This window comes from Chrysemys picta, chromosome 10 (assembly GCF_011386835.1).
Source record: "Chrysemys picta bellii isolate R12L10 chromosome 10, ASM1138683v2, whole genome shotgun sequence".
Lineage (NCBI taxonomy): Eukaryota > Metazoa > Chordata > Testudines > Emydidae > Chrysemys > Chrysemys picta.
This window is the reverse complement of record NC_088800.1, coordinates 86,923,450-86,934,681: the sequence shown is the minus strand read 5'-3', so window position 1 is coordinate 86,934,681 and position 11,232 is coordinate 86,923,450. Positions and strand designations below refer to the sequence as shown.

Genomic DNA, 11,232 nt, shown 5'->3' with positions numbered 1-11,232 from the left:
GGGCCGGGGAGCGGACTGGGTTGCCTGCAGTTCTCAGCACCGTCTTACCAACCTACTGTGCTACCCCAGGCCCAAGCAGAGCAGAGCTGAGCTGGACTAGGGTGGATTTCTGGGAGGGACTGGTTGAAGCCCTGGTTTAGTTGCTGACACTTTTCAAAGCGGAGTAGGAAGGGACCCTGAGGAGAGGGGCCGTGGGCAGGAGGCCCTGGAGTGAGGTAGGATTTGTCGTGCATCCAACAAGGGGCTCTGAGAAAACACTGGAATCACAGACATTCGCTCCCGTTAGGTCTGCGCTGCACCTTGGAGAACCAATTCCATGAAAATCCACCTCAGTGGTATATAAACCCACCGAGCCCAAGGCATCCAAACATTTCACTTCTGGATGAGTCTGCAGGCCTGAGGAGCCTCCAGATGAGTTTCTGAAACTTGCCTCCCCATCAGGGATAACACAGGATGGTTGTGCCATCTAGTGGCCACAAAGGAGATTCTACACTACCCACCAGCAAGACAGGAAACATGCAATTTGAACGTTGTAAGATCTCATCTAACTGTAAGAAGTACCTTTGGATCCGGCTCATCTCTTGTCATTTGCTCACAGGGACATGAGACAAACCCCCGCAGTCACTAAACGGAGAGGTCAGGTGTGAAGGCTTTGTACGCCACCTGTACGCTAGACTCACGGCACTCTATGCCGTGTCGTCGTCCTACTCTAGAGGCCTTCCAGAAAGAGCTCACAAGTCCAGGCAGCAGCATGAGAACAGAGGAGGGAGAGGGAATGCCCAGTGAAGCCAGGGGGCTGATTGGAGGGGAGTGGCCACAGCATGACAATGCCATCTTTAGGTGCGTCCCTGGGCCTGGCCTGAAGGAGAGACATGGTGTCAGACCAGGTTCAGGAAAGGGTTTGAGCATGGGGGTGCGTGAAGGGAGGCCAATCCAGAAATGGCAGAGACACCCCAAAGGGAGAAGCTAGTCTGTGGCAGCGAAGGTGGAGCGAAGTGGAGAAAGGGAAAAACAGGGAGTGGTGCCGAGATGAAGAAGGGGCAGGTTTATGGGGTGAATCCGAACCACGTGCCCTGGGTAGCAGGCACCAACCCCTCACCCCTGAAGAAAGCTCATGCAGCCAAGATGCATGGTAATAAATTTATTGTATTTTATTACATTTTCCCACTTTTTCCACTTAATTCCAATTCCTTGTATTCAAAGCTCTTCTTTCTGAAAGAAAATGATCTTTTAACATAAAAATATAAATTCTGCATATTAAAAGTGCATACACCTCGAATAATAAAACATACAAATAAATAATAAAAGGCATCACAGTCTCATGCACTTGTCCTCAAATAATTTAAAAGTTTTTATGGTACAATGTTCAACCCCAAGTAAAGACAGCCTGCTTTCCAGATTACTGTACAGTTCAAAAACATTAAAATACAGAAGAGTATCAAAGGTGGGGTGATCCCCACTGCCCAGTATCCGTGTACAGTGATATGACATGCAGCTTTTAGAACTGTAGATATTCCAGTTAAAATCTGAAATTTGGTGACCAGAAGAGAAACTGCATTTGTAACGGGACTTAAAATTCAATTTTAACCAATGGTGAGGCACAGTTGGTGAGCAAACCTGTATACTCGGAAGGCCACAAGAAAGTGTTCTAGCCATGTGTAGCCTATATCTCCTGGTGTTTAATACTACCCAAGGCTGTATAGCACCTAGAAACATTCCCATATTGCATTGCACAAATGCTGCATCCTAACACAAGCTTTCTTGAAAAGTGTTTGTGCTGCAGGGCCTTAAGAGTGGAACAGAATGTATGTTTGCACCTAGTTTTAATCTGTGCCATTTAAACACTATTTGCAGATATACTGGGTGTTAGCGGGGTTTTTTAAAAAGCCACTAAGCTTTCAAAAACCTGAAAGATACTGTAGGAATCTTCATTTTACCTTTATTCTGCAAAATAAAGCTCCCAATGGTAACAAATGCTTTGTGGTGCTTTTATTAAGAAAATCATGTAGCACTTTCATCTCACCACAGATTAAAACTAAATTTCAGTTGCCTCCACAGATAACATGAGATACTGCCAAATTATTTCGGATTAGTAGGCAAATGACAGCAAAGATAAAGAGGATTACTGTAAAATGATTTGGAATGTCATTTCAAAACAAACGTTCTTTATAAGTGCTGTCCAACTGAGAAAAAAGGGTCCTGGAACAGATGCCACAAAGAAGTGGGGGTGATAAGTATGTCCTACATGTGACCAGTGACTGACTGGATTATTGGCGATGGGAAAGATGTTTGTATAAGAGGGAATATCTCCTATCGGGGTCACATTCCGTTTTCCAGAAAAATTATAAACACGTTTCATTGTGGCTCTTTAATTTTTCTTAATAAAAGGCCTGATCCCTCAAGAAGTCTTGAAACCCATCTTTGAATTAAGAGGGCAGTGTCCCTTAGACCAGCTGTTCTCAATCTCCTCAGGCAACTGTACCAAGCTAAGACCTCAGCCAACCCCATGATGCTCCCATTAGGCTGTGCACGCTCTACCCATCATGGAGCCTGCACTCGCACAAGACTGAGGCTTGGAGAAAGCAAAGCTCCGTGGTGGTCATAGCATGAGGTACACAGCGGAGTGTAGACAGCCAGTGAACAGCAGGGCCTAGGACAAAAGCGCATCATTCAGGAGGAACCTACGGTCCCAGTCACCAAAGCCTGCTGTGCCAATGTAGGCAATGTGCCAATGGCTGGTAACCATTCCCTTAGACAGCACTGAAATTCTACAAAGCTCTTTTAGACTGTCAACACTGCTACAGGCAACCTCCTTGTCTCACAACATGACGTACAGAACGTGTCATTAAAACCATATAGAACATGGCAGGCTACATACAGAACATAACAGAGTCAGGCTATTCCAGTTTAAAAAAAATATATAGAAAACCAGTTTGTTCTCATTTCAACACTTCAAATTCTTTTCTGACTTTACTCTACACTGCAGTCTTGTCAGTAATCCAAAATTCTGCAAAGGAAAGAGAATCAAAGATGTGCAAATAAAGCAAGAAATCAGATACATGCTCTTCTCTGGTGCTTGATACTTTCTGTGCTGACTTGCAGCCGCATTGGGAAATAAAACTACAGATTCAAAAACAGAGCTCCAGAGTCTACCTAGTAGCTTGTGATACTGACAGTGCAATCTATAGTTCATATTAATGCTTGCATAGTTAATAAGTGCATGCAGTCAGGATACAGCAAGAATTGCCATGCAAAAACGGTCTTCGTTTCTTAGAAAAAATGGCTGGTCATGCTTCAATTTCTGTTGCGACAAGGAGACAGCTCTGCGTGTAGAGACCAGAGAACTTGTAATGGGCTAAATGTACTGTAATTAAGCGGTTAGTTTTCTACCTAAAGCATGTGGTTTTTGACTTAGCCATACAGATCGCCTAAGTTTGAAAGGGTTAAAAGTTTGTACATCCATCCAAAGTGAGACACCTCTCACCCTTAAGAATTGGAGGCACCAGTTTGTCTATCAAATGCAAGTAATCCAAAGTACAAGGTGCCTCTATAAATACATTTCATTGAAAATGTACTTCTAGTTCACATACTACTAAATACTTCCCAAAAACCTCGCCCAGAAGGGTGAAAATCATTTCTTCAAATGGCTCTAGCAAGAGTTTAACTATGGAATGAAAGCTCAGCTCTTCTGCAATCAGAGGGCAAGACATCAGGATTAGAAGCGAGTAACTAGAGACATTTTAATCTCCACAGTTTAAGAAATGAATTAATTCACACCAGGCCCACCCACAGATGGCTATAACCATCTATTAAGCTCTTCAGATGACTAACTCTCTCCCTTCTCCTCCGAGGATTGTGTGGCTCTGCTGGAACTTCAAAGACAGGGCTAGCACTGGAATTCCCTACTCAAAAGGACTCTCACATCTAGTACTGTAACTTTCTCTTCCAGTTCATCAGTCTCTGGTCTTGCAGGATCTCACCTGTGAGCTAAACAAGCTGGAGACCAGACTCGGCCCCACTAAAGGCTACACTGGCAATTCAACAGAAGCCCAAAGGCTCCCTTGACTAATAAAATGGAGCAGGGTTACAGCCACTTGTCTTTAATTCAGAGCTGCTGGCATGAGGACTACGGGACCCAGCATACAAACCCATGAGATCAGAATGGCATCCTGGGTCCTGCCATCCCCCCAGGTTGCATCTCTTCTACATCAGATATGAGCTGCTCTGGGAGCCAAAGCTAAATTAAGTTACTGTAAACCAGGTATAGGTCACTGCTTCAGGGCAGTCCAAGACCTTTAAGGACTAAGACATAAATCCCTGCCAGACCTGGCTTTTAGGACTTGCAAAACTCACAGCCAAAGGGACCCCATACTGGGGATACCCCTAATTTGGGGTCGAACTGTTGTGTTGGACAACAGCACACACCAACTGCTTTCCCTTCCTCTCATCTTGTAGACAGGAGAGAAAACGGATTGATGGGGAAGTGAGGGAAAGAGATTGAGATGATGTCCCTCCTCCCCAAATCATCTCACGGAGAAGCCTCCAAAATCATGCAGATGGCCCTAGAAAAATCTACTCCCCATAACTGGTTCAGTCAGGGCTAACAGGACAGATGCTTGGCTTAGATTCATATTCAGGGTGGTTCTTTTCTGGAGCCACCACCAGGTCAAGCATCACATATCCCCAGAATTTCACATTCTATTGATATGAATAGAACCCAAGGGCAGAGGATGCAGAGGAAAGCAGTGAACGACCGCGACACTTTCCAGATAGTTTTGTGTTCGTGTTTCATCTGCCCATAAAGACACAGCTCCAGTTCTAGTTACTGTTAAGAGTCACAGCCATCGTATTTTATTCACTTTGTTGTGCCCTTTATGAGACCACCAACAGAAATCCACTGCCCTATATAAACTGAAGTGATTTGTTGTATGGCTCAGCCTACGCAGAAGTGCAGGCAGTCTGCCACAGGAGAACAGCATGTCACTCACTTGAAGGAGAGATTTCGTTCTTACACTCTTCCCCCGAGAGGAAAATTAATGGGAAGAGGGGGATGTTCTAAAAACTTCAGATGGGCGGGATTGACCAGATGCCAGGGTCCTGTGTATCCTGCTTTCAAAGGCGCAGGTACCAACTCTCATTGGACAGTTTGCGGAAGGAGAGAGAGGATTTTGGAGCTAGTGGGAATTCCCAAGGAGGGATTATCAGCAGACCCCAGAGAAAGATTGGCGTTACCTACCAGAATGGGCAATTTGGCTGTTTTTGATCTTAACTGTTAGAATATTTGGCAACAAACTTCTTGCTCCCACTTTGGTGCTGCAGCCTATGTCTATATAGCAAACTCACCACACGGCACCAGCACACTGATTAGCATTGGTCTACAACACAATTTCAGTCATTGCTGCAAATCTGCTTCAATAAGGCAGTGAACACAAGAAGTAAAGCTACCACTTGGAAACCCTAAACCAACTTTCAGCTGTATGTAATACAAGAATTGCTCAATGAATGAGTGCACAAGAGGGGGAAGCTATTCCATAAGGTCACTTTGCACAATGATACACTTTCTAATGAGGTGGCAAACTAGGCCCAGTCTATAGTGAGAGGTCCAACCATGTTAGCACTGGCTATTGGAACGGTGTTCCTGCTAGAAGAGCTGTTGCAACTAAGGAGATACCATGGTTTGCACTCTCAAGGCGACAAAGCCTTAAACTAATGCTTCAATATCAGAAGTTTTAGGTAGAAATTTACGACTAGAGGAATATGCCCAGTAACTCCTGCCTGTTCAGGAAACAGAGTACAAGAAACAAAACAATCCAGCTTCACAAAATTAAGATCAATTTTCTATGCTTCTTGCCCCCTTTTTGCTCCATTAAGTGTGATATAGGAACAGGAATGAATGGAGAAAATGGCCATGTTTGGGTTTTAAAACATAATCCACGACATGGAAAGTCAGGCAGAGTATAGAGAAGCATTACAGGTTATTAGCACTGCTTCTGGGGATCAAGAATGCTTGTCCTGCAGAGGATATGGTCTGGACTGAATGGTGTGGGTTACGCTGCACATGGGTTCATATTCGCAGGTTACACAGAGCTTTGTGGTATGCACAATCACGTATGAGGCTGTATATGCAAGTCTTGTGTATCACCAAGATAAAGCTACCCTGAAAGTAAATCTCTCAACACCTTGTTGCAGATGAGCTAAGTGTAAGTGATCAAGGAGCAGCCACAATCAGTGACCTGTGAGCAACTTTCCCAACAGGTTCAAGAGAGGAGATTGAACCGGATATTTAATAATAACTATTTGTTCCAGGGTCATTTGTTACTGTAATACTGAGCAGGAAAGGTTAATAAATAGGTCTGTCCACACACTAAGCTCACAGAGCCAGAAGTGTTCATGTGACAGACAAAGAATGAATGTACATAATAATGTAAACTGGAGATGATTTGTGCACACAGTACAACTGAGCTATCATACACCATTTACCACAAAACACGATTCCATACATGAAGGACACAGTTTGTTGTTTTCTTAAAATGAGAATGCAATTCATCAGCTTATGAAATAAAAAAACAGACAATGCCACGTGTGTATCAAAGGACTTGAGGGAAGAGAAGCCACCTTTCAGAGAGACAGTGTGTGCAAAGATGTTACCAATGTAGTGTTTTAACCCTGACAGAATTCCTCATCTGATCAGAAACCAGACCTGTCTTGTAAGACATTGTTGCAGCTGGACCCGTCAGCAAGCATTAGAAATGTAGAATGAAGAGAAGAATGTGGGACTACACTATTGGTCAAAATACAACCCCACAGCATTTTGGCCTGGCCATACAGAGGTGCGTTGAAACACACTCGGAAAACGCAAAAAGGGAGCAGAGAACATGTGGCACATCTATTCACTTCTCCTGCAGATAGAGATGCCAATTAAGCATCTGAGCATGTGTGTTAGAAAATTCTTCTCAGGGGTTTAACGATCTCAGGAGTTTAATGATAAGGGTCCTACCAGCTTCACTATTATTCAAGACTAAGAATTCCAGCTGTCTTTCTAGGCATTGTAATAATCTTTCACCTTGGACATTTCACTGCTAGTGGCTGGCAACCGACTAGTCATTTTCTCTGTTGCGTAGTGTAACTCTTCAAAGGAAGAAGGAAGTTGGAGCAGACAGTGGAGTCTCCAGATATGGCAACAACAAAATGCAAGTTATATTTTATAAAAAAAATTAAGCTTGTTGGAATGAAAATATGAAAACTGTTCTGCACACACATACATGGGAGTACCTTTTGGATCTGTCCAGTCACTAATGCTAACCCTCCTATACTGGCTGAGTATATACCTGAGAAACAACATTAGTGTTGAGATATTGCCCTTTAAAAAGCTTGAAAAATGGGGGATTGGGGAGAGCGCAAAGAAGCGGCAGTCTCTCTTTTTCACAGGTCCCTTAGCATCTTCTGCAGCCAAGAACCAGGTCACCCATCACCACAGATGGAGCCTGCTTAGACTAAAACCAATGGAATATTAGTTCACAGTTCTATAAAGCACGCTAATTACAGTATAACTGGGTCACAGGTTTCAAACCTGCTGTCTGAAGAAAGTTGTTGCATTTTTCTATAAAGAGACTTCTGTACAAGTGCTATGGGACAGCTGCGTTCATGTTCTATGACTCCAGCTGGACTTCACTTGGAATCAGTGCTGGCCAGCTGTGGCTATTTGGTTTGATGGCAGAATCAAAAGGCGCTTTACCAATTTGCAGTTAAGTTCTCCTCAAACACACATTAGGCACATGAACAAAAAAAACAACAACAAGAACTCAGAATAAATTAGCTCTCAGCAGAAGAAAAAAACACCTGGATTGCAGCATCTCACTGAGGTTTCGGAGAAGGCCGTGCAGACATGTGCATGCTGGAAGGTAACTTTTTCAATGACTTGTCAGCAGACTGTTTGTCACTGGAAGGAGACTGCACTCCGGGGTCTATCTGGGAAGACTTGGATTTGCGGCTGGACAGCAGAGAATGTTTGCTGGGCATGGCATCTTTGAGGGCAAGCTTCTCTTTCGCAGCAATGTTGGGGTTTGCATGAGAGGATGGTGGGAGGCTGCTCTTCTCTGACTTGTCTTCGGCCACATTTTTACTGCCTGGCTTGGAGGAGCCACCTGCAGTCTTTTTTGAAAGCATTGTAGTCTTTCCCAGATCAGCCGACCGTCGGGTCTCCTTCTGCCTCAGGGCTGATTTGAAGAAAGACAGCCCTTTATCTTCCGACTTGCTGTCCCTCTTTAAACCGGAACGCATGCTGATGCTTGGGGACCTCAGGCTGGCCATAGAGTTGCTCCGCACATGCTTGCTGTCCATTGCTCTGCTCTCGCTTCTAGGCTGGCTTATCCGAGGAGAGCTGGTTCTTGAGCTGGAAGTGACACTGGTCTTATCCGAGCCAAGGCTTACCTTGGAGCCCTCCCTGCTGAGGCTCTTCCCAGCAGAGGGCCCCCGTGTCACTGACCCCGAAGTGGTTTTCTTGGCAGCTGTGGAGGATGGGGAAGAAACTGACTTGTGTTTCTGTTGAGTCGATGACAAAGCCCGGCTTTCCTGGAGTTTGGCGCCAGATTCCTTTCTAGTCTGGCCAGAAGCAGGAGATGCATGTCGCCCACTGGCCCTGGAAGAATCTGTCTTGCTTCTGGAACGGGAAACCTTCTGAGAGGTCTTTAAAGGAGGGGCAGAGGCAGGAGAGGGGTGAGAAATTGGGGATTCTTGGCTAGACAAGACTGTCCTTCCTTTCCTCAAAGTTTTATCTGGCTCAGAAATGCCTTTGGAGCTGGGAGCCTTCTTGGGAGTGCCATCTGCCTTCTCGGAGAGCAGCCCTGTCCCACTGGGGGCTTTCACCTCTTTGACTGGAGAACTCTCTACAGAGTCACTCTGATCCACAAAAGCAATTTGATTGTTGTTATCAAAAGGGTCCAGAGCCAGATGGCTCCTGTCTGCTTGCACCAAGCTTTTCCCATATGGGTCCATGAAAGCAGAATTTGATTTCCTTGCAGCAGATTCCTCTCTGAACACCCCTTCCATGACAGCCAGAGGGGCTCTGCCCACAGTCCTATGTTCTCGCCTGCTGCTGCTGTCACTTGGTTCCGGGTAACTACTGGAGAGATTCCTTAAGCTGCCAAAGCAGGAGGTGGACACTTTATCAGCAGCAGCCTCCCCGATCTTCTCCAGTGTCGAGGCAGAAGTGCGCACAGGGGAGTCTCCAGAGAAGCGTGAAGGAGAGTTGGAGCGCATCTGCAGCTTCGCAGACAGCGACCAGGATGGCCGAACGCCATTTTCATTTACTGCCAGAGGGCTGGTGACAGAGGATCTAGAAGACAAACTCTGACGCTGGACGCTTCTTACAAAGGGTCGAGTCGAGAATCCCCCTGCAGGGGAAGAGAGCAACACTTAGTTTTGTTTTGTTTTTTAACTCAGAAAGCTAAGCCAACAGCAGATGGAGAAAGCCTGGAGAAGCGGAGTGCAGCCAGCAGCTATTGGGTTATTTGTGCTAGTGTTCTCTTTGCTGTGGAAATGAGAAGATCGGGCCTCATGCGTGCTTTGAGCATGGCAACACTACACCAGCGGTTCTCAAACTGTGCGTCACTACCCCATTTTAATGGGGTTGCCAGGGCTGGCTTAGATTTGCTGGGGCCCAGGGCCAAAGGCTTTCCCCTGGGCGGTGGGGCTCAGGGTACAGGCCCCCTGCCTGGGGCCGAAGCCCTTGGTCTTCGGCTTTGGCACCACCAGGACAGCAAAGCTCGAGTGGGCTCAACCTTCAGCACCCCTCCTGGGGCCGTGCAGTAATTTTTGTTGTCAGAAGGGGGCTGCGGTGCCATGAAGTTTGAGAACCGCTGCTCTACACTAAACGAACGTGGAGTGTCAGCCTGATATTGCTCCCTGCAAACAAGAAAGAACTTAATTCTCAAAAAAGTAAACAAAACTGTTTTCTAGAGGGGCTGGGCAGATGCTGCGGTTTCCACCTTACATTTTCTTCCTCTCCAAGGCCCTCTATGCTGATTCCCCCCCTCCCAAAAAGGGCAGCCCCATCAGTGCCACTCAGTCTCCTGGCACTCCTTGATTGCTGTCTGTTGCTCCTAGAGGCTGGGTACACGGCCTGCCTCCCCAGCACTCCCTGCTCAGCATAGGGAGCCCACTTGCGGTGCTGGGTGCATTCTGCTGCTATCCTAGGAGAGGGTCTGTATGAGAGGAAATCCACAGACCGGTTTTGATTTGATGACCCCCTTCCCACACAATGCATCAGAACGCTCATACACACCATCATCTTCACTCCTTTCCCCAGTCAGCTCAACCGACTCGGACAGCGAGGCCAGAGAGGTGCGTCGGGAGGAAGCTGCTGAGGCGATGCTGGGCTGTTTGCTGCCAGGAAGCCGGCTCACCCAGTGTTCACACAGAGAAGAGCTTGTAGAGCCTGCGGAGGGGTCAGGGCACTGAGATCAGACCAGCAGCACGTGGCCAATTACAGATCACACACCCCCTACCAAGGCACTGACTGATCACAAGCAAATTACATTCCTGCCACTGGGATTCAACTCTAACTCCCGGAAAGCAGAGCTGTGCCTATGTGACTGCAACGTTCTGACTAGTGAAGGAATAAATCCACATTCACGTCACATCTTTTACCCATGATTTTGTAACCAGTTAGAGGCACAGCCACTTCAACCAGCTACCAGGAACACTTCAGTTTGTGTCCATGGGGCATGGATCCACAGTCACGTCGCACTCCCCATCAGTACTCTGCCTGGGCCAGGGAAGCTAATGATCCACCCAGCAGACCAAATCTGGTGATGAAATCTGGGTACATGCCACCTGAGGCACGGTGCACATACACTAAGAAGTTTGTCTGTAGGAGTGCATTCTGGGAAGAGTCTGGGCAGCCATCCTACAGCACCTCAGCCGGGAGAGCATGCCTGGAGAACGTGCAGGTGGAGCTGCCCCAGTGACACATGGAGCTGTGCACTTGCGCTGGCCTCCTAATCAAAGGAGGACTGACCAAAGTACTGTACACATGATCAGGACGCTCTAGATAAAAAACACAGCTGAACTGGTTACAGGAAGGAAGCCACCTGCCTCTGATAGGGTGAAGGGACACAGCTGAGCGCAGTAACTGAACTGGGCAAGGACACTAGCCAGGTTGGTTAAAGTTCCCTCAGCACTGATGAGACTGAAGTCCTCCCTCCAGGGCTGCTCCGACAGCAGCCGTGCTAG

At 46.6% G+C, this 11,232-nt stretch overlaps 1 protein-coding gene across 3 annotated transcripts in view; it reads right to left on the bottom strand.

The window, feature by feature from the left end:
• Positions 1-1,126: 1,126 nt before the first annotated feature.
• Positions 1,127-11,232, bottom strand: part of USP31 (ubiquitin specific peptidase 31) — a 60,630-nt gene continuing 50,524 nt past the window's right edge. For all 3 annotated transcript variants that reach the window (XM_065560364.1, XM_065560365.1, XM_065560366.1), the window contains 2 exons: positions 10,283-10,435; positions 1,127-9,392 (listed from right to left, as the gene is read on the bottom strand). In XM_065560364.1, the coding sequence (XP_065416436.1) occupies positions 7,855-9,392; positions 10,283-10,435 (1,691 nt within the window). In that variant the 3' untranslated portion in view covers positions 1,127-7,854. The remainder of the gene's footprint in view (positions 9,393-10,282; positions 10,436-11,232) is intronic.